At 45.3% G+C, this 22,814-nt stretch overlaps 1 protein-coding gene across 3 annotated transcripts in view; it reads right to left on the minus strand.

The window, feature by feature from the left end:
- The window catches only part of LOC135907566 (telomere-associated protein RIF1-like), a 307,714-nt gene that overhangs the window by 35,145 nt on the left and 249,755 nt on the right, over positions 1 to 22,814 (minus strand). For 2 of the 3 annotated variants that reach the window (XR_010566054.1, XM_065439243.1), the window contains exons 27-29: positions 11,357 to 12,517; positions 5,441 to 5,725; positions 2,241 to 2,342 (exon numbers count right to left, since the gene is read on the minus strand). Coding sequence is in view for 2 of the 3 variants with exons in the window: in XM_065439243.1 (XP_065295315.1) it covers positions 2,241 to 2,342; positions 5,441 to 5,725; positions 11,357 to 12,517 (1,548 nt within the window). In the remaining variant the exon portion in view is untranslated. The remainder of the gene's footprint in view (positions 1 to 2,240; positions 2,343 to 5,440; positions 5,726 to 11,356; positions 12,518 to 22,814) is intronic. The other variant, XM_065439245.1, reaches the window with a different exon arrangement.

The following is a 22,814-nucleotide window of genomic DNA, read 5'->3' on the forward strand; positions in this document are numbered from 1 at the left end:
AGCTGTTTGATTATTCGGACATCTCTGCAACACTGCCACATTCTTTACTGAATTAATACAGTACAAGACGGCAACTAAAGTTCTGAAGATGCAGGGCACCTTGCTCAGCTTTTAGGACTGGAAGAGAGTTGGTGCCATTCAAGTTGACACCTGCGATCTCGCTAACGGTGAAGAGATGGTTTCTCAGGTCCGCGAGAGGCCTACAGCCATTGCGAATAAACCTATGCCAACTCGGGAAGACACCATAAGTTCAGTCGCAAACACATGGTGAAGCAGCCCTGGTAAGGCCTAACAAGCAGTGCGCCTAGTGACCTGCGTTGTGGAGACAGGAAAACCATCACGAGAAGTTTGCCACCTATGGAATGGCTCATTGGTTATCGGGCCTGAGATCATACACACGAGTGAGGGCCGTAGAAGTGGAGATACTTCAGTAGGCTGAACTGCAACAGCCAGCAAAAGTCCATAGATGAATTCTCTGTAGTGTTGGCTTTGTAAAAAATGCACTTGAGTTCTTGCATAAAATTATCTGAATAACAACACCTCAGAAAGAAGAAGAAGAGATCTGATTACAGAGATTAAATTCTTTTTTTTTTTTTCGTTAGATAAGTGCCCTTCTGGCTGTTGTAATCAAGGCCTTGTGCAACTCCTACAACTATACAGTCCTCATCAACAACCTATTTTATGTACACAGCAGGACGAAGGCCTCTCCCGGAATCTCCAATTACCCCTGTTTTGCGCCAACCGATTCCAACTAGTGCTCGCGAATTTCCTAATTTTGTCACTCCATCTAGTCTTCTGCCGTCCCGTCCTCTACTGCGCTTCCTTTCTCTTGGTACACATTCTGTTACCCTATTGGTCCAACGGTTATCTAACCTGCGCATTACATGACCTGCCCAGCTCCATTTTTTTCTCTTGATGTCAATTAGAATAACGGCTACACCCGTTTGCTCTCTGATCCAAACCGCTCTCTTTTTGCCTCTTAAAGTTATGCCTAGCATTCTTCGTTTCGTCGCTCATTGCGGGGTCCCTCAACTTGGTCTCAAGCTTCTTTGTCAGTCTCCTAGTCTTTGCCCCATATGTCAGCACTGGTAAAATGCACTGACTGTACACCTTCCTTTTCAATGACAATGGTAAGCTTCCAGTCAGGAGCTGACAATGTCTCCCGTATGCGATCCAACCCATTTTTATTCTTCTGTGAATTTCCTTCCAGTTCTTCCAGATAATACTAATCCAGGTACAACTATATAGTAGGCTTTCGTTAATTTGACTCTGGTTAATCAGAATTTTGCGTTAGTTCGATTCCGGCCACAGGTAATAGCCGGCGCTTATGCATTTCTGCGGGCCTAAACTTCCATTACTTTGATCCTCAAATTCGCCTTCACAATATAATTCAAAGCTGACCAGTCAGCATACATGCACCTGACCCCTATGGTGACCCCATTAGCAGCCCCTTCACTCGTAGCGTGTGTGGCGAAGGAGCTTAAGAGACAGTGACACATATACCATCAAAAACACAAATTTTTAGCCTGCCCTAGGAAGACTTTCAAGCAATAATCGAAGCTAGTAATATTTGATTACAGAATTCACCCAATTCTAAAACAGCCCTTTTTTTCTTTCAAGATAATTTGCCCGAACATTGCCTGCACAGTGCAATTGGACAATGTAAATGCAACTTTAGGACTTTAGGAAGCTGACTTTAAGAAACCTGCAGTCATTGGGCAACACACATTAGACCTTTGCCCATTCTTTCTTTCTCTGAATTCGCGTGCACGTTACCAGGCAGTCGGGAAATGGGGTGTACGGGAGGCGACATCGTCAAGTGTTTGCAACGGTACAAGTACCACTGACAAGATTTCTATTTTGGACACACATAAAGCAGGCATGCATTTATTTCAGCAGCGTGCTACAATGTGGAAAATACCACCAAATGACACTTTTTCTGCACCTTGCCTAATTTGGCTCACCGAATAATTCGATTAATTTTGTCAGTCCCATAATGGTCTAATTAATGAAAGTCAAATATATTCAAATTAATTGGTTAAAAAATATTCGGCTATTTACTATTTGCTTCGACTCTGTTTAGAGTAAAAAAATATTGGCACCAGCTTATTCGAAAGAATGTTAACTTGTACAATTTGCTGCTGCAACATCAAAACCGCCACTTGTTCAAAATTGTTGCTTTAAGGTTTTATTTGCAAATGTGGCTAGCAGATAGTACCTACTTTTTGTGAACTACTAACCTCATATAGGGCTCGGGAGAAGCGTGCCTTGCGGGGCCCTATCTCGTATTCGCCTTGCACGGGAGGATCAGCAAACGAGACGTGCCTGCCAGATGGCACCTGCTGTGAATAAACAAGGACAAGACACGCTAATATTACACCTGAACCTCGCTATAACAACATAACGAGTACAACGATGTAAATGAAATTCCCCTTAAGTTCTCACAGAGATCCATGTATTTAAAGCTTCATTTCGATGAAGTAAAATTTTCCTGCCAATGGATGGAACCAACAAGATTCGTCTCTGCAGCCAAAAAATATCCGACCATTGAGTGCCAAGTACGTAGCTTTATCCGCAGGGTTCGGCACTCGTCCGGTGCCTGCGCACGAGAGGCAACTCACCATCACACCTCACCGACCTCTCTCTAGTGCTTGCCTGGCAGCGTGAGCCGCGCCACATTGCGTGGCTAAGCGTGGCGATGCAAAAGCTCAGTGGATTTACTTCTACTGCGCGGCACGCCGTGCAGGTAGGCTAAGCTGGGCATGGCCTCCGAGATTCCCCCGCTGCGATATCGGGGATCACGTCCAGGCCGTGCGTTCACTTCTGCCTCTCCCTGTGACGCACTGCACGGGCCTTCCGAGGTAGCACTAGCACTGGTGTCATCTTGGAGGCCACGAGCCGAAGTTCGCTTGCCTCCTCGATCCCACAGCCGAGCGTTGAACTTACTGATTGCAGTGACTTTATTAGGCAATCGTCACCAGTGACTTTATTATCAATTTGTTAGTGCAATAATTTAGTTGGCTGCCACAAACAGTGATGGTTTCTTGGTTGTATGCTTATAACCTGCGTTCTCTTGTTGAGGGAGGGCTAGACGTAGCGTCGTGCCTTTGCAACAGATGGCAGTGCCGACGTGACGCAGGTCACATGCGACAGATGGCGCCACAGTGCTCTTGTATATAAGTTACGTTTGCCGGAATAAAGGGTGTTATTAGCATAAGCCAGAAGTGGTGTAGCCTCCATGTCACTGGCCAGCGACACAACAGATACGCTTCGCAATTGGTACACATTTCGTCTAATTCTCTGGTCGAAGCACGCCAGAGCAGGTACTTTGGTATGGTTCAGTGAATCTGACGACAACAGGAGACGCATACTTATGTGGGATGTGGAGCGTGCCATTTCATTCCCTCCGATCCCCAAGTGGCCAAGTATCCATTGTATCAGCAAACGTATGGAAAGGTGGGCACCAAACTGGTTAGCTAGTGTCTGGTGTACAAAATGGTTTTCAAAGTACCATAAAACTGTGGTAATTTGGATTGCACAAGAGTGAGAAGAATGAGTGAATTAACCAAATGTCAAATCATTGACGGTATCAAAAAAACAACAAACATGCTTACTACATTAACAAGCTTTCATTTACCCAACGAATCCACTAATCCTGCTTCTATTTGGCACAAAAGCTGTGCGGAAGCTGTAATTCTCATCATCTTGCGACTGATTAGCACCCTCAGTGGCAAAAAATCTTGTGACCTACTTCGCAGAACAGCTGTGGCGTGACACCTGTCTCTTCAACTGTGTAGACATCTTTTTCACTACCATGTGCACATCCCCATAATTTTTTCACCAGTGACCTAGTCACGAACAGATTGTCCTTACTTGTGAAACTAACAAGAAACAAGTATAAAATACCAAAAATTATCACAAGTTTCACAAAACTTCACAAGTGTGAAATACTAACATGCCCAACATATGGTTCTTTTAGATTATCCATCCATCGCAATGTAGCCATCAGGTTTGATCCAGCATGTGGGTCGCACTAGAACCCCTCTTCATCTTCGCCAGCCTCTGCTGTGTTTGTGACATTGCATGCACATTGCAACAATTCAAAACAAAGCTACTGCTCAACGCAGTCACTACAGATGAAACCGTGGTCGCTATCAACACGATCATGGCTGGCAACCACGAAATTCTGAAGGCATGAGTGGCCAACGTAGTGTGATGTGCGGCAGTACAAATAGGCATGAAGGAATCCGCCGTTTTTGTTGTTCCCCTAATGACCATGACAGTGTGTGCTCTGTCACTTCATCTAGGTTGAATGCTAGTGCCTTTTCTTGCTCTTTCGCATTTCACATTTGTGGCACTCCGTGCTCGCCACGCTTCAAGAGCTGTCCGAATTTAGGAGAGTTCGATGCATTTAAATAATGCATATGCCTGCCAAGGCCAGAGGACGAGCCCATATTGTCCAGTTTTCTCAATTAACAAGGGTCAAATTAACAAGCTCTTACTGTACTCGTTTCCATCTGTAAATGACACGCATAATCCTTACACATCCATGCTGCCCCGATTCAAGTTTACGATCAAATACACACTTGCATTCCAAGTCATCTTTAGCTGTGTTTTGACACTGCTTGGTTTTACTATTGAAGAGAGATAGAGAAAATATGTCTTCAATAAAATCTCTGGGTAGGATATAGTGCCATCGCAATTTTTTTAGGATTTGAAGGATTTCAAATGCTTTCAGCATTCAATTCACATTCTATTTGGTGCCAAAATTTAACTAGTACATCCCTACAATAAAGTCAATCAACTAAAGCCTTTACGTGGGCATGCATGTCATTTTCTTCGTCCCCATGAGCATGCTCTACTGTTTTTCACTCGCGACACATCATGTCAAAATTAGAGGGCAGGGATGCAACTTACAATGTAGAATCAAGCAATTAGCAGATCCCCATTGTACTCTACATCACAGCCTCCTTGCATACATAGTATATTAGGGGTGATATATTTCTACAGGACATTTGCAACCAGCCCACACCAAGAGGAGGAAATGGCAATGGTAAGAACAGCCAGTCTTCAGCTCACATGCTCAGCATCCACAAAAATGGGGTACAACCTCAGAGGTGAAGTTTATTGGCACAGGAGCCAGATATGGCCAAAGAACACCATGCAAGTGATCATGCATATTCAATGGAACAATAAATTGCTAATTGTGGATGTTATGTGGCTGTACAGAGCCCTAAGAAATGTTCGCTTTAAGGTGTGTAAAGCTTATATATGCATTAAAATTATGACAACAGCTTGCAAGGTGTGCAATGAACAGAAAAGAAGGTGCAATATACGCAGTGAAGAAGAAAGACGCAAGAAAGCATGAACAGAATGGAAACAACTTTCACAAAATGCCCGATTCGATGATTTTTCCATCCCCTGGTCGAAATGTGCTCACCTTGACCCTTTGTGGTGATCCCTGTGGGGAGCTTTCTTCAGCAGGTGGGCGCCGCTTGAGAATACTGGGCAGAGGACCAGCGCTGACACCGTCGGCTGGTTCTGGCACAAGGGGCACATTGGATGCGCGGTGGCTCGGGGATGAACCCACGCTACGCATGGCAGCATCCAGCATGATGCGGCTGCGCGACAGGGCTGCTGGAGAACCCGACCATCGTGGTGGTGGCTTCCCTCCATTGGCATTGGGCGGTGGAGGAGAGCCCTGCTGCGCCTGTTCTTGCCTCACCTGAGAATGTGGCGACGCAGATTCAGATGGCTTTTTCGGACAAGAATACAGAAAACAGCAGTCTCATCAAGGAGGCTAATAAAAAGCCACGAATGTTTCCCACCTTATCCATCACATTCCCTCATTACTCTACAGAAGCAGCTTGAAAAGGTAATAGAAGTAAGGTAGACGATGTCAATTTCATAAGTCAGCATACAGAAGCAAAGACAGGCAACATATGGACTCTGCTACAAGAAGCTCATGGAATTAATACACCTCGGTCTAATGGCGGCCGGGAGCAGTGTGTGCAGCTAGTTGTCAGCTGTGGTGGGGACTGTCTGCTGAGAAAATGTGGCAAGTTGTAAAAGAAAGCAATGCTGTTGGTTGTAGAACAGAGGTGTGTGAATACAATTTTTGAGAACAAATGAAAAATGAATGAAATACGAATTGAATTGCGCCAGATTCAAATAAAAGATCTAATTTTTGAATAATGAACAGGCACTTTCACAAAATTATAAAATTGTGTTCACATCCCAGTATTCATAACATTGGCATGTTTCTGCCATTGCACCGCACATTATGAAGCATTGTTCAATTACAGCACAAATGCTATAATGCTGTAAGTGCTGACATTGTAGGTATCATGATAACAAAAAATTGAGCATGGCAGTGATACAAAGCATGACACAGTACGAAACATGAACAAAAGCACTTGTCCTGTCCTCTTCCTTGTTTTCATACTACTTCACGCTTCATCGTTTTTAGTTCATGAAACACATAGCAACTGTTCCAGCAATTGTCGGGCACCCTGCATGGGACACCTTTGTCACATCGCATCATTGGCCTCGTGTGCCCTTCTCCCATCCTCCTTTGATCCACTCACCGACATCAGAGGGGTGGAAGGGAAATGAGAGAGCAGCGAAGAAGGGCACTCTGCAAGGTGCACGGCACAAAAGCAGATGTGCTGAAGTGACTCATATTTTTTTTTTTGCTTTTACTGGATTTCACTTTTCTTTTTGACGCAGACACCCAGTAGCCAGATTTAATTGTTATAGCCAATAATGCACCATGACAACAGAGTAGCAAGGGTTTATTTTACCATAGCATACACACAAAAGTTGACGGTGTAGCAGCTGCTCATTGTTACATCCGAGTATTGTTAAAACAAGCAATGCTCTAAATGGTTTCAACTGTACTTCTTTCTGTCTAAATAAAATGTTTGAATGTTTGTGCCCCCTATTTTTGTTTGTGCAAGCCAGTTATAGCAATTGTCAATTATAACAATGGAATTTTCTTTGTACCTGAATACTGTTTAAGTGCAGGGTTTGACTGTAGTATTGCTATACCATGCTGAAAATATTACATTTGCCTGTTGCGCACAACAGCTGTTATGATAGTGCACTGTGTACCATAACACAGTCGACGTTCGTTACAACAGACTGATAAATCCAACGACCAAGGTCGGTCGTTGCATATGCCGATGCCTGAATTGTAGGCAATCACAAAAAGCATAAAAATGTTGAAATTAAAGTAAGTAACCATATGAGATGCTTTTGCCTTGTATTACCTGGTAGCGAAATTTTTTTGTTGTGTATTGTATATTGGTGTCAACAAATGTAATTTGGAACATTAGGAAATCCTACTCTTGCCTAAATAAATGAAATGAAATAAAGTAAATGGGTTTACACCGTAGTTGTGTCCTGTCTTTTGCTTTCCGAATGCTTACAAATGAATGTTTGCCCGCATAATGGCAATACTAACGGCTGGCACAACTGCAGGGAGCCACCTGCCCCGCCAGACAGCGTCGCCACCGACACAAATATTCTGCACAGCTTGTTTTTCATACAAAACAGCGGCTGGTAGAATAAACTAACTTCTCGATTTCATCTTTCTTAACAAGCGACGGCTGCTGTCAAATCTCTAGCATAAACGAGAGCCATGGTATGACGCAACTTCCACTCAGAGCCCGCGTCTGGCCGCCAGTGCATTGCATGCGAGACGGTTTGACACATCAGGCACCTCGATGTCTGGGATCCGCAAATAGCTGGCTATCTCCTTTTTTGCGCAAATTGATGCTATGAGAAATAAGGCATTCTCAAAACAATGCCTTTTGCAATCGTTGGCAATTGTTTCTAAAGCACCCTATGTTAACAGCCTCACTTCGAAGTGGATTAGGACTAGCAGCACCATCGGCACTTGACCAAGCACTGAACAGACAGGGTGGACGGAAGTGGGCCACTTGCGTGGTTGACAAGAAAACTCTTGTGGGCCATAGGGTAGCCCACCGTTGCCATAAGGTTGCCGCTAGTGTATTCGTTTCCTGAGAAAAAGTTCATTTTTGCAAATTCCACATGCGGCCAGAAATAGCATTATGCAGTGCACTGCCACATACATGCATCACCACAGCAAAGTATGTTGTATTTACACCAGCTAGAAATAAATTTACCCAAAAATGTGTATGATGTTACCATTAATCTGTTACAGCCAGGTCTGTTCAAAGTGGAATTTGTTCCATTGGTAATATAGGCGGACCAAACAAAGTGGAAAGAGTGGTCTGTTATATCCAAGAGTATGTTGTATGCAGATGCACTGTAACCAGTGTGGACAGCATTTCTTTTCTTGAACCGATTTTTTCATTGTTCCTAAAAAAAAAAAAAGTGGTGTAGTTTTTGCAGATGTGACTGTAGCACTGCAGCAATACATCCTTCTTGGAGAGTGTGCCATTAGGACTAACCAATGGTTTGAATTATTAAGGCTGAAGCCTTAGATGACTCGTACGTAAAAAAATCCGAAGTCCAGCGTTATGGCACCAAAATTCATAAGGAGTCGTACCCATGACCTTTGATGGCAGTCAAACCCACAACCTGTGGTGTTATTTAAGGTAAAGTTAATGAAGACCCTCAACCTTTGGTGTTAATTAGGGCAAATTAGGCCATCAATTTCTTTATAAGAAAGCGTGAAGCCGAGGTAAAGAAGCGTCAGCATGACCTGCGGTGCTAATTAAGACAAAGCTAATTAATATATAGTTAATTAAGGCACTTGAAGCTATGACATTCGGTGGGAGTTGAACCCACTTGGAGACATGGGTGAACCAGCCACCTGTCCAAGTTGGATTCCAATTGACATTGCGAAGGTCTTGAGTCGAACCCACAACCTTTTGTGGTAATTAGGGCAAGGTTGATCAAGGTAGAGTCAATCGAGGCATTCAAACCCACGACCTTTTGTGGGTTTAAGTAAAATGCATTCGAATGAAAATGTCAAGTAATCTAATGCGCGGCTCGTGAACACGCAGGCTTTCGCCTTCATCCTCTTTAGTGTATGCTAAAGTGACTCAACTTTTTCACTGATAATGTGCTATTAGAAAGTTTTATTAAATTATTTGACCCGCTACTACTTCATTCAAGTTTGGAACTTAATTGTCTGCATGCCTTATTTTACTATTTCATGCAAAAAGCTAGCAGTTAGGTTATTTGTAACCTCGCAACCATGCCCAACTATTTTCATGAGGTGTAGCACTGACATATCATCATCATCAGTCTATTTTATTTTTGTTCACTGCAGGAGGTAGGCCTCTCCCTGAAATCTTCACTTACCCCCGTATTGTGCTAGCTGATTCCAACTTGCACTTGCAAATTTCCTCATTTCATCACCCCACCTAGTTTTCTGCATGTGCTTCCCTTCCCTTGGCCCTCATTCTGTAACTCTAATAGTCCACCGCTTATCTACCCTATACATTACATGGACTTCCAAGTGCCATATTTCTCTTCATGTCAAAATATTGGCTATCCCCATTTGCGCTCTGATCTACACCCCTCTCTTCCTGTCTCCTAATACTATGCCTGACATTCTTCATTCCATCGCTTTTTGTGCGGTCCCTAACTTGTTCTCAAGCTTCTTTGTCAACCTCTCAAGTTTTTGCCCCATTTGTTAGCACTGGTAGAATGCAATGATTGTACACCTTCCTTTTCAATGATAATGGTAAGCTTCCAATCAGGAGCTGACAATCTCTGCCGCATACCGTCCAACCCATTTTTATTCTTTCGCAAGTTTCCTTCTCATAATCATGATCATGATTACTTGTGATCATGAGTAATTGAGCTAGATAAATGTATCATGTGCAGACTCTGGAGGCTGCCTGGCAATCCTGAACTTTTGTTCCCTTGCCAGGCTATTAAACATCTTTCTCTTCAGCACATTAAATTTCAATCCCACTCTTACACTTCCTGGGTTAAGGTCCTAAATTTTTTGTTGTAATTCGCCCCCAGTGTTACTGGACAGGACAAAGTCATTTGCAAACCGAAGGTTGCCAAGATATTCACCGGTGATCCTCAGTTCTAAGCTTTCCCAGTCTAATAGCTTGAATAATTCTACCAAGCACGCAGTGAATAGCATTGGAGGGATTGTGTCCCCTTGCATGACCCCTTTTTTGATAGGAAGTTTTCTACTTTTCTTGCGGAGAACCAAGGCAGCTATGGAATCTTTATAGATATATCTTAAGATATTCACATATGCCTCCAGTACTTCTTTATAATGCAATGCCTTGATGAGTGCTGGTATCTCTACTGAATCAAATGTCTTTTTGTAATCTATGAAAGCTATATAGAGAGGCTGATTGTACTCTGCAGATTTCTCGATTACCTGATTGATGACATAGATGTAATCTATTGTAGAGTATCACTTCCTGAAGCCAGTCTGTTCTCTTGGTTGACTGAAGTCAAGTGTAGCCCTTATTCTATTGGAAATTATCTTGGTGAATATCTTATACAATACTGGAAGTAAGCTAATGGGCATGTAATTCTTTAATTCTTTAACACCTGCCTTCTAATGAATTAGTATAATGTTGGTATTCTTCCACCTCTCTGGTATACCTGAAGTCGTGAGGCATTGCATGTAAAGGGCTGCAAGCTTTTCAAGCATGATATCTCCTCCATCTTTGATTAAATCAACTGTTATTCCATCTTCTCCTGCCACTTTTTCCTGGGTCATGTCTTGCAAAGCCCTTCTAACTTCATCGTTAGCTATAGAAGGAGCCCCTGTATCCTGTTCATTACTACTTCGAATGAAGGTAGCATGGCTGCTCTGGGTGCTGTACAGCTCAGTATAGGATTCTTCTGCTTTTTTTACTATATCATCGAAATTGTTGATGATATTACCATCTTTCAGTGCATACATCTTGCCTTGTCATATGCCACGTTTTATTTTCACTGATTTCATGCTACAGCCATTTTTTACTGCTTCCTCAATCTTTCCCATGTTAAAATTTCGCATATTCCTTACTTTCTTCTGGTTGATCATATAACTCTGACATATCACTTTGCCCCTATTAATAATGTCAAGGAATCAGCGGAGTGCTGCCATCACTGCTGCAACTGACAATTGCTTTGCTAAACTACAGCAGGAAGTATACATAATCTTTAAAAGATATTGGTAGTAAAAAAATGAGTCAACAATTGAATTCAATACTGCGGTTCCACAGTAGGAGAGAATTGACTTTGATACTAACATGCTGAAATATAAATTATGCACTACTTGGTTGCTAATGCCTCGTATAAAACAACAACCAGTGAACTGGTGGTCTGAGTAAATCAAGCATGTTCTATGTGCCGGAGCCCATGCAGATGCAGTTAATGAGTAGAGATTAATTCTACTTACTTGCTTGGCCCGAAGGCGGCTGGAGATTGGGGATGTTGTCTGTGAAGGGAGCTTGCGCTTGCGCGCTCCTCTGACGACCTTTCCTTGCACTAGCGTGCTTTCGGGCTTAGGTGCAGTATTCGCCTGTGGCTTAGAGCTCTCCATGGCGGCGCCAGCCTCGTCTTCAGTCTCAGCCACCATGCAGACAACTGAGGACGTGTCATCAGCAGGAGCGCTCGTCTCAAGTTCTACCTCAGTGAAACCTGGGGCTACTATTTGCTCTTCGGTGTCCACTGCCAATTCCACTTCGTTGATGTCTTCAGAGCTTGGAATAGGTGTACCAAACTCTGGTGATGCCGGAGATGAGGCTCCCTGGGTGCTGCACTCGGTGCTTTCACTGTAACATGCAGAGGAGCCTTCGCTCAGTCGCAGGATGCACTCCTCGCCTGCCTCACTGTTCACAAGTGCCGAGGATGCCACTGAAGGCTCGCAGTGTGGAGACGTTTCGATGTCCTTTGTCACAGGCTCAGTTTCATCCACCAGTTGCTCCTCGCAGCTGTATGTTTCAGTGTCAGCTGACTCTTGTGTTGAACATACTTCTTCCATGTGACTGTTAACTGTGTTGCCATCTTCTCCAGACTCTTGTAACTTCTGCTCCACTGGCAGGCTGTCGGTAGGTTCTTCTGCATCGTCGTCTACAAGCGGAGCGATGCCGTCTTCCAAAATTTCATCCTGCCACCCGATAGGCCCGTTAGCAAGCAGCGACCCCCGGGAATGCTTCTTATTCTTCTTCAGGGCGCCCTTTTGTGCACGTGTTGGTAATGACCTGCATTTTCGGCGCCTGCTCTTGGCAGGAGACATCGGCATCTCTTGGCTGGCAACTAGCCGGCCCCTCTCCTTGTCTTGCAGCCAGACTGTAACGGGGCTGTCCGGGTGTGGATCTTGCAGTGTGTGGTCCACAAGTGGCTTATCCTGACCTGAGTTGGCCGTTTCTACTTCGTCAGCCGAGTCAATGGTGGACTGTGAACTGGGTACCACATCAGTGTCTGCCAATGTCTCACAAGTTTCGTGGTCTGGTGCAGATGGTCGGATGAAGGAGAGTCTGGCCTTAGGACGATGCACTCGGGGGCTGCCTGCTGGCACAGGCTGGGAAGGAGAGCCCACCTTGCATGGCTTTTGGCCCTATCGCAGACAGAAAAAGTGCATAGCAGAAAAAGCACTTTATGGGAACGTACAAATTCTTTTTGGCAAACACTTCAAAAAAACCAAGAACACATGATGCAACTTGTTGCTCACAGCTTAACACTTTCCTGTGTGCACGTATTCCTATCCATAGCCCGCTATCGATAGTTGCAAATTCGTATTTTACCACTTGCCGAGCGCTCTCAGACAACTAGCACCATTAGGTTACTTAAGAGCTATATACAGTAAAATTTTGGCGATACGAATCTCCACGGGCCGCGTAGAATATTCGGATTGCACGAAATTCATATTACCAAAAACCAATGAAATTGGCATGTTAAAGAGCCAGAAACTCATTTTTGGAAATTTATTCACGATGGAAGAAGTCCCGGATGTCATTATGGGTTTTCTTCTTCGCCAGGTTGGTAACAGCTAATTCTGGAAGTTGTACGCAAACTTTGCAAAACCAGCTTCACGGGAACGTTGGATACAGTACAGAGTATGAGCCTCACGAGCAGTGAGACGCGAGAGAGATTGCCAGTTTACGACCGTTTCCACTCCGGAGTGTGCAGTGCGCGCAGTTGCCACTGTGTTATTGGCTGCCTTCAGCGGACTTCACCCCACGCTGTGAACATAGAAACAGCCCGCGGGCCGACCCGCCTCGGCGTACTCGGCACAGCCTCCTCTTCACTCCGCTGCCAGCTGTAGGCTGTTTTACATAGTGCGATTTTCATTCAGTGACACAGTGAATTTCGTCACTCAGCGACCGTCGCGACGTCATGAGCTCTCCACACCTGGATTCCAACAAGCTGGTCCTACCGTCGCTGAGTCGCAGCGATCGGCACGATGTGGGCAGGTAACAAGTGATGTAACAGCATGCGCTGTCGAAATGGGCACTTTTCTGTTTTACAACATGCTGGTAGCTCTGTGGAGCAATGTCGCGTGCTAGTTTTAGTGACGTTTTAATAGGGTGTCTGACTGATGTCTGATGGTGGGCAGATTGTTCTAGAAAAACTGGCCACCCTGTATACGCAATGCCTCATGACATCGAGCGTACCGGAATCTTGGACGAATGCTAACATAATCCTAATCCATAAGAAAGGGGACGCCAAAGACTTGAAAAATTATAGACCGATCAGCTTACTGTCCGTTGCCTACAAAGTATTTACTAAGGTTATTGCAAATAAAATTAGGAACACCTTAGACTTCAGTCAACCAAAGGACCAGGCAGGATTCCGTAAAGGCTACTCAGCTATAGACCATATTCACAATATTAGTTAGGTGATAGAGAAATGTGCGGAATATACCCAACCCTTATATATAGTATCAATCGTTACTTACAGCGCATACATAGACGGAGGACAAAAGGGACGACATAGACAGCGCTTGTCTACGTTGTCCTTTTTTGTCCTCCGTCTATGTATGCGCTGTAAGTGACGATTGATACCATGGAATACCAACTAGCCCGTACTCAAACCTTGCTTCCTTATATATAGCTTTCATTGATTACGAGAAGACACGTTTTTTGCCAGAATTGAACACTCGCAAAAGAAAGACACATAAAGACAACACGGACAGCACTTCCAACTGATTTATTTTGGGCTGTGACCCGATAATATATATACATACACGCATGCGTTGGCTGTTCACAAATCTACGTAACCCAGCGGTCAAACAATCTAGTTTCCGATTTATAGAGCACGATAGATGTATCACTAATGCAATTTGTACCTTTCTTTTTTTATATAGTAGGCTTCCATCAGCTCACGTGCTGTTTGAAATCTACTCCTGCCAAGAATCCTAATCTCAGAAATCCGTGGTTTGCACAAGCAGGCCTGGCAGTGCGCAGGCAAATGTGCCACGCCATCTTTCATTAGATTTAGTTCGTGTTCCCTGGCTCGTTCATTTATGCAGCGTCCAGTCTGTCCTATATAGGACTTGCCGCACTCAAAGGGAATTTCATACACCACGCCTGTAGCGCATCTCCCGTAGGAGGTGCTATGCTTCTTGCCACAGCCTTGCGAACCGGTCTCCTCGCGTGTGGTTTTCGAACAGAGTCGACCCAGTTTGACAGGGGCAGAAAAGGCAATGGGTACACCATACCGGCCTGCCACCTTCTTGAGGTTATGGGAAACCTTATGAATATAAGGAATCACTGCAGGTCTTACGGTTCTTACAGTCTTACGTTTGCTTAATGATTGGCTTCGTATAGTTCATTTTAACAAAGATGCTGCTTGGCTAGCAGAGAGGAAGCTGAAGACGTCTAGGCGCGTCGTCCATCATATGACAGAGTACTGGTGGAACCAAGCCCCAGGACAGCTCCGCAAAGCCTATGATGGAACGAAGACAACAGTAGCAACGAACAGCCTGGTGCTGCTGGGAAATGCCAGCATTCCTGAGGATGCCACAAATCTTCTCACGAAAGGACCTAAGTACAGCACCGAGCCCGGCGTTCCTGTGCATGAACTAGCTTAACAGAAATGTGGCTAAGAAAGCTCCCCAGGAGGACAAAGAAAGATGTTTGCTTGATAGTGTGGACAGTCTAGAAAAAATAGCATTTCAGGGTGTAGGTCAAGTCGTGATGCTGCTGTTATGCGGAAGACTGCTACGTTTTGCAGAGATCATAACCTAGCTATTTTGGAAGCAGACAAAGAGGGGTGTTTTGTGGTACTTCCTAGAGGAATGTACAATGAGAAAGCCGCAGAGGCTGTAAACAAAAACTTTGTACAGATTAAGAAATTTGAATCAAAGGTTAAGAGCAAAGTTGTCAGGTTATGTAAGGCATTCAACCTGGACAAGTTGGCCAAAGATATTAACAATCTGAGAGCTACAGCGCTAAACATATTTTTCAGTGCAAAGACGCACAAGTCCAATGTGCCGTTTCGGAGCATCGTGAGCGAACGTGGCACATGGCAGTTGTTGCTTAGTAGGCACATTCTAAAAGTGCTAAAAACTGTTAAAGTAAATGATCCTTTCTCGTCAGGCAATTCACAAGACATAGTGCAGTTTCTAGGAAACAAACAACCCTTAGGCAATGCGTTTTCTGTGGATGTTGAGGATCTGTTTTATTCAATTCCACATGATGCACTTTTTGTTGCTGTAAAGATGTGCATAGAAGAAATCGGCATCATAGCTTTTCAAAATACAGCTGGTGTTACGCTTTAGGACTTTTTAACATTATTGGAAGCCTATCTTAGCAGTACCTTTATTTCCTTTGACAAACATCTTTTCTTGCAAAAACGCGGCATTTGCATTGGCTCGTGTATTCCGCTGCTGCTGTGCAACATATTCTTATCTAGTGTTGACCGCCTGCTTGAAGAAGCTTTTAAACGGGACAGCACTTTAAACATTTTAAAGGTTTTTAGATACATGGACGACTTTTTAATCCTTTTTAACAGACAAGGCTCATTGAAGCGCTGCGATGATATTTTAAACATTTTTAGGGACAATGGTAAAGGGCTTTCGTTTATGCATGAAGTGCCACAGCGTAACACCCTGCAATCTTTAGATTTAAGATTAACCTTCCATGATGGACAAGCCTGTTGGCAATATTTCCCACGTGCCAAGAAAGGGTTGCTGCCGTATAGTTCATGCCATTCTAAAATTGTCAAGCGTGGAATTGCTATGCTCTGCCTGGAGTCTGCCCTCGAAAAATCGTGTAAACACATGATGCAGGCCTCGTTCAATAATCATATTAAGCGACTGAAAGAAGCACGGTTCCCTGACTCATTGGTGACCTCAGTCGCCGAAAGCCTTTTACGGAAAGTTAAAGGTACCAGCGCCACAAAGGAGGAAGATAGAGCCAGAACCGCAAGACCTGCAGTGATTCCTTACGTTCATAAGGTTTCCCATAACCTCAAGAAGGCGGCAGGCCAGTATGGTGTACCCATTGCCTTTTCTGCCCCTGTCAAACTGGGTCGACTCTGTTCGAAAACCACACGTGAGGAGACCGGTTCGCAAGGCTGTGGCAAGAAGCATAGCACGTCCTACGGGAGATGCGCTACAGGCGTGGTGTATGAAATTCCCCTTGAGTGCGGCAAGTCCTATATAGGACAGGCTGGACGCTGCATAAATGAACGAGCCAGGGTACACGAACTAAATCTAATGAAAGATGGCGTGGCACATTTGCCTGCGCACTGCAACGCCTGCTTGTGCAAACCACGGTTTTCTGAGATTAGGATTCTTGGCAGGAGTAGATTTCAAACAGCACGTCAGCTGATGGAAGCCTACTATATAAAAAAGAAAGGTACAAATGGCATTAGTGATACATCTATCGTGCTCTATAAATCGGAAACTAGATTGTTTGACCGCTGCGTTACGTAGATTTGTGAACAGCCAGCGCATGTGTGTATGTATATATATTGAAGCGGTCTGCGCTGGACGCATGAAAGAAGACGAAGGAAGGTGCTAGGGGAGAAGTGAGAAGGAAGAAGTTGGAATAAAATGGCGGACGACACCCGTCTCACTTAGATGATGTCATTTCTGTTGCCGTTCTAGTTAGGAACGCTACATTTTGGCGCAGCCGACAGTTTTCGAAGACCAGCGATGCGGGTGACGTTTTTCGTCGACCAGGCGTCATCAGAGTCTGTTGTGTTCACCCGATACCAAGTGCACGGTGAGCCAGCGACGGACCTTCCTCTTGAAGTTAGTTCTACCGCGCTGATCAACGTGGTACTGCAACAAGCTGCAATCAGCCGCCAAGCCCTCGTGCAAACAGGATCGGTGACAGTGAATCTACAACTGCAGACACTGAGCGAACTCGTTCTGGAACCCATACGACGTGGCACCCTCAAAGAGGAAACGCCTGCCGGGAAGGTGAGCCTAGACTTGAGTGTTATGGAACTGCAAAGGAACATTATACAACAGATCGAAATAATGAGAACTTTCGTCCAAGCGCTTAGTCGAGAGCAGTCAGCACGAAGTATTGTTGAACCAGATGTTTTTGAAGGAAAATCGCAAAATGCACACTACTGGCTGTGTTTTTTCGAGTACGCCTGTGACAAGAATCTGTGGCACTCCGACGACACAAAGATTTTGCATATGCGCCGCTATTTGGGCGGTATAGCCAGAAAATGGTATGACGTGCAACTCATGGATTATGGAACAACATGTTGGGAACTGTGGAAAAGCAACTTTTTAGGGGCTTTCGAAGGCAACGCAGTAGAAAGATGGGATGCGGCACTGCGGTTCAGTTATACAGGTGGCTCTCTGCTTGAGTACTGTCTTGAGAAGCGTCGCCTGTTGTATTCTGCAGAACCGAAGCTGTCGTCTTCTGCTGTTGTAGCTTTGATAACGCAAGGGTTGTGTATCGAGATCCGTTGTCATGTCCAGCTCAAAGGTCCAAGAACGTTTGATGACCTTCTGAACTTTCTCCAGACCTCAGTGCCAAGAATTACATCGAGAAGACAGCCAGATGGTAGAACAGAGCAACTTGATTCCAATCTAGAGTCGTTGCCGTCAACTGAATGTGAACACAGCTTCATAAACAAATCTCTGGGAAGCGTAAATCATGACTGTGAGGATGGTGAAGAACCAATTACCGCAGTTCACGGCAACCTACTTCCACATAATCTGTCTACCGTGCATCACAAGCCCCAGAAAAAGAGCTTCAGTGAGACAGTATATTTGGTGTCGTCAAGCTTATTGTACGCCCCCATTAAGGTAGATGGCATTGAAGTGAAGGCTCTCGTTGATAGTGGAGCTTCGGTATCTATTATCAACAAGACTCGAGTGGATGCCAGTCGTCTGCACGCTGGTAGAACATTGCGTGTCCAAGCCTACGATGGGTCAGTGACCATGCATAGCGAATGGGTAACCCTGGCTATTGAATTTGAAGGAAATGCTATTACCAGTGACGTATTGGCCATTCCCAATGTCACCTACGATTTTCTTTTGTCCCGTCCAGACATGAAAAAACTTAAGATGAACCTCTATTGGGATGACAAGGTAATGGCCGAAGACATGATAAGAACAGAAGACCCTGGTGAAGAACCTAGTGTATCAAGGCTAATTTTTCACCACGAAGACATCAAGACTAAGTACCCAGAGCTTATATGCATAGGAAGCTACCCTCCAGCAATGAAATCCCATGTCGTTCCTTTCGAGCTCGCAGATAAAACAGTGGTTCGTAGAACCCCCTATAATATGTCCAGAGATAAAAAGGTGTGGCTGAAAAAGGAGTTGCAAGAAATGTTAGACGCAGGTATCATCCGGCCTTCTGTATCCCCATTTGCTTCTCCTATCACTATTGCACCTAAAGAAGACGGGACATTCCGCCTCTGCACAGACTACCGGGCTCTCAATCGTCAAACTGAATTGTGTGGGGATGCGCGACCCTCGCGCCTCCCCTGATGTTTTTCCCGCATAGCGCGTCTCCCGTAGTGCGGCTTCGCCGCACACGCGGCGGTCCGAGTGGTACAGGCGCAGTCCGAGAGATGGCGCTAGTGTTGCGCGGCTGCGGGGTTACCCTCGGCGGGAGAGGCGAGGCGCGCTCTCTTGGGTTCCAGACAGCGAGCGGGATAGACGTGCTGGCACGTGCTGCAACCCTCTTTCCCGGCGGGTCGCCGAAGCAGCGCGGACATCCCGCGTGCGCGGCGACCGATGCATCTGCGAGACCGCCTCGCGTGGATGGATGGATGGATGTTATGAGCGTCCCCTTTGGAACGGGGCGGTGGCTTGCGCCACCAAGCTCTTGCTACTATGCTGCCTAATATCCTACCTAGGTTAACCCATGAGAACAAAAAAACACACTATGAACTACCACGTCCAAATTTTCTGATACCCTATTGCGAACTGTGCTTTTGTACGTCTCCGTCCTTTGTCGTTTCCCTACTTTTCTTCCACCAATCCTCCAATCGCCTCTTACTGATGTCTATTGCGGACCTGTTTGCTTTTCCACTGCTCCCGCTGAACCCAAGGGCTTCAAGGAGGCCAGTGGTGCCTAAATCGACCGCTGGATAGATGTCTTCACATTCTAATAAAATATGCTCCGTCGTTTCCCTAGCTTTACCGCAGCAAGCACATGCTTCTTCTTCCTTCTTATATCTCGCTTTGTACGTGCGTGTTCTAAGGCATCCCGATCTCGCTTCGAAAAGTAATGAGCTTCCCTTTGAGTTATCATAAATGGTTTCTTTCCTAATTTCGTTTTTTCCCCTTAAGTAGTTACTCATGGCAGGTTTCTTTTCCATTGCCGCCACCCATGAGATTAATTCAGCCTCTCTGACTTTCCGCTTGACCTTCTTTGTTGCTGTGTTGCCCACCCCACAGGCCGCATACTTGCTGGTAAGCTTCCTAGTTCTTTTCCTCCACTGTGAATCAATGTTTTGCCTGTACAGATACCTGAACACTCTCCCAGCCCATTTACGTTCCTCCATATTCCTCAGCCGTTCTTCATACTCAATTTTACTGCGAGCTTCCCTCACTTCAAAACTAGTCCAGCCCATATCCCCTTGCACAGCTTCATTTGTAGTCTTCCCGTGAGCGCCCAATGCGAGGCGACCCACTGACCTTTGGTTCCCGTCGAGTCCTGATTGTACCCCTGATTTAAAGCAAACAACCGCATTTGCAAAAGTAAGTCCTGGAACCATTACCCCTTTCCACATACCTCGGAGGACCTCGTACCTATTGTATCCCCATAGCGCTCTGTGCTTCATTATGGCTGCATTTCTCTTCCCCTTGACTGTTATGGTTTTTTCCTGTGTTTCCATATATCCGTTGCCTTCGTTTATCCATATACCAAGGTATTTATATTCTGTTACCCGAGGTATTTCTTGGCCCTGTATCTCCACTGTCTGTTCACTGTTTTCATTGAATACAATAACACCTGATTTTCTAACACTAAATTTCAAACCTAAATTGTTGCCTTCCTGTCCACAAATATTAGCCAGACGTTGCAAATCACTTTGGTTGTTTGCGAGCAACACAATGTCGTCTGCATAAAATAAACCTGGGAGTTGCTGCTCTATTACTGTACCTGCCTGTTTGTATGAGAGATTAAACCCGATATTACTTCCTTCTAGCGCCCTCTCCATCCTCACCATGTACATCATAAACAGCAGCGGGGATAAAGGGCACCCCTGCCTCAGTCCCTTGTTGATATGAACTTTCTCCGCGCTCCTCATCCCTTCCCATTCAACGCAAACAGTATTTTCTAGGTAAATCTCTCTCAAAAGCTGTATACAATCGTTACCTAAGCCTTCCCCTTCCAGAATATCCCACAAAATGCTGCGGTCTACGTTGTCGTATGCTCCTGTAATGTCCAAAAAGGCCACATACAACGGTCTGCTTTCTGCTTTTGATATTTCAATACACTGAGTAAGAACAAACAAGTTATCATCCAAACGCCTACCTATTCTAAAGCCATTCTGAAGCTCTCCCAAAATGTCATTATTTTCTGCCCATGCTTGAAGCTTTAATTTGATTGCCTGCATTGCTAGCCTGTATATTACCGATGTAATGGTCAACGGTCTATACGAGTGAATTCTGTCTTTCTCCCCCTTACCTTTATAAATTAAATTCATTCTACTTTGTCGCCAACTGTCTGGTATTCGTCTATCTTTTAAAGTTTTTTCAACTGCTTTCACGAGAGCTTCCTTACTTTTTGGTCCCAGTTCATTTATCAGCCTAACGGGAACCTCGTCTAGCCCTGTGGCTGTGCGCTTAGGTATTTTCTCTTCCGCTTTCTTCCAGTTTAAATTTGTAAGCACTAGCTCCTTTCCCCCTTGGGTCTCTTTCATGCTCTTTTTCTCTTCAAATACAACCTCGTCCTTGCCTTGGAAAGATTCGGCTGTTACTTTTTGGATGTAATTTATTGCTGCTTCTCCTTCCAGTCTGTTTTCATCTTCGTCTAGGATATGTTGTTGTATTGTTGTTGATTTTCTGCCTAATAATTTTATGTGATTCCAAAATATTCTAGGTGCGGCCTTCTTTTTCTCACGTATTTCTGACAACCAACTCTCACTTTCACCTTTTAATTTTGCTTGCACCAGTATTTGAACCATAGACTTTTTCTCCCGGTATATTTCCCATTTACCGGTTACTTCATTCTGTGGCAACTGCGCCTTCTTTGCCTGCCTGTGCTCTCGAGATGCTTTCTGTCTTTCGGCGATCGCTTCTCGTATCTCCTTGTTCCACCAGCTTTTCGGTTTCTTTTTTCCTTTCCAAAGTTCGCGCGTTCGAAGGCGTGGCCGCCTTCGAACGCGCCACGATTCGCGTGTCTATACACGCGAACGACCAGGCGTTGGGATCCAGCATGGGGGCGAACATATTCGCTCGCTTCCGGTCGCGGTAAGTCGGACTTCTAGATTTGTCGCGCGCCCATCGGCATGTTTTGTGGATAGCAACTCGGCTAGCAAGCATTGATGTATGAAAGGTGCAATAAATGCCCTTGTGACTGTTTGCACTACTGTGTTGTCGTTCCTTTGTCCCAAGAGTACGGTGTGAGAACCCCACATCAGACCCCACATCTGGCTGCCCAACGTGGAACTCTTGGGGCATCGGACGATAATTTTAAGTGTTGCTTCGTTCGAGACCTTTGTTTGAACCGAAGCGTAGGCCTAGCGTGGATTTTGATCGCTAGCGTCAGCGGCGTGCTTTCTTGAGCGAGGCGGCGGTGGCTGTAGTGTGTTTGAACATGTCAACATACTAAGCCTTTTCGCAAGTGTTTTTTTTTTTAATGGCATTCGTCTGTACGAGAGCCACGTGGTCTGCATCCTGGGAGAGCGAGGCTGAGCGCCCGCGGAGCAGTGGCAAGCCTGAAGCGAGTGAGTACGGAAGCCTCGTGGGTGGTCCGAATTTCTTATGTAAATAGCTTCTTCGATCTCTTTGACTCGGATGAAGTCGCGGCTCTGGGAGCCGGGTGGCCGCGGGCCACGGGTGCCACGACGGGCTGACTGGTATTGCGGCCTGGCACCGGGCGCTCCGACACCGTCTGGGACGGTGGGCGCCGTCAACTCGGATGCTGTGTGCACCGAGCGGAGTAGGACCACCTCACAGAGCTGACGTCTCCTCGCGGCTGCCTGTTTTGCGCCCATTTTGGGTGTTGTTTTTGGATGCCGGTTGTTGTCAGGGTAGCGACGCTTTAGGCCTAAGGCTTTACGAAGCTGCCTGTCGCACGCGGAGAGACACAACCGGGTGGACCGTGGCGTTGAGGCGTTGCAAGTTGCTTCCCTCATTCTGTTTAGCCTCGCACGAATTGAAATTACTCGTTCGACTCAAGAAAGCGAGCTTCGTTCACGTGAACTTAGCATCTGAGTAGCTGCCGATCTTTTGCTAGCCGAGTTGAACATCGTACCACGTG

The sequence above is a fragment of the Dermacentor albipictus genome, chromosome 1, assembly GCF_038994185.2.
Source record: "Dermacentor albipictus isolate Rhodes 1998 colony chromosome 1, USDA_Dalb.pri_finalv2, whole genome shotgun sequence".
Taxonomy (NCBI): Eukaryota; Metazoa; Arthropoda; class Arachnida; order Ixodida; family Ixodidae; genus Dermacentor; species Dermacentor albipictus.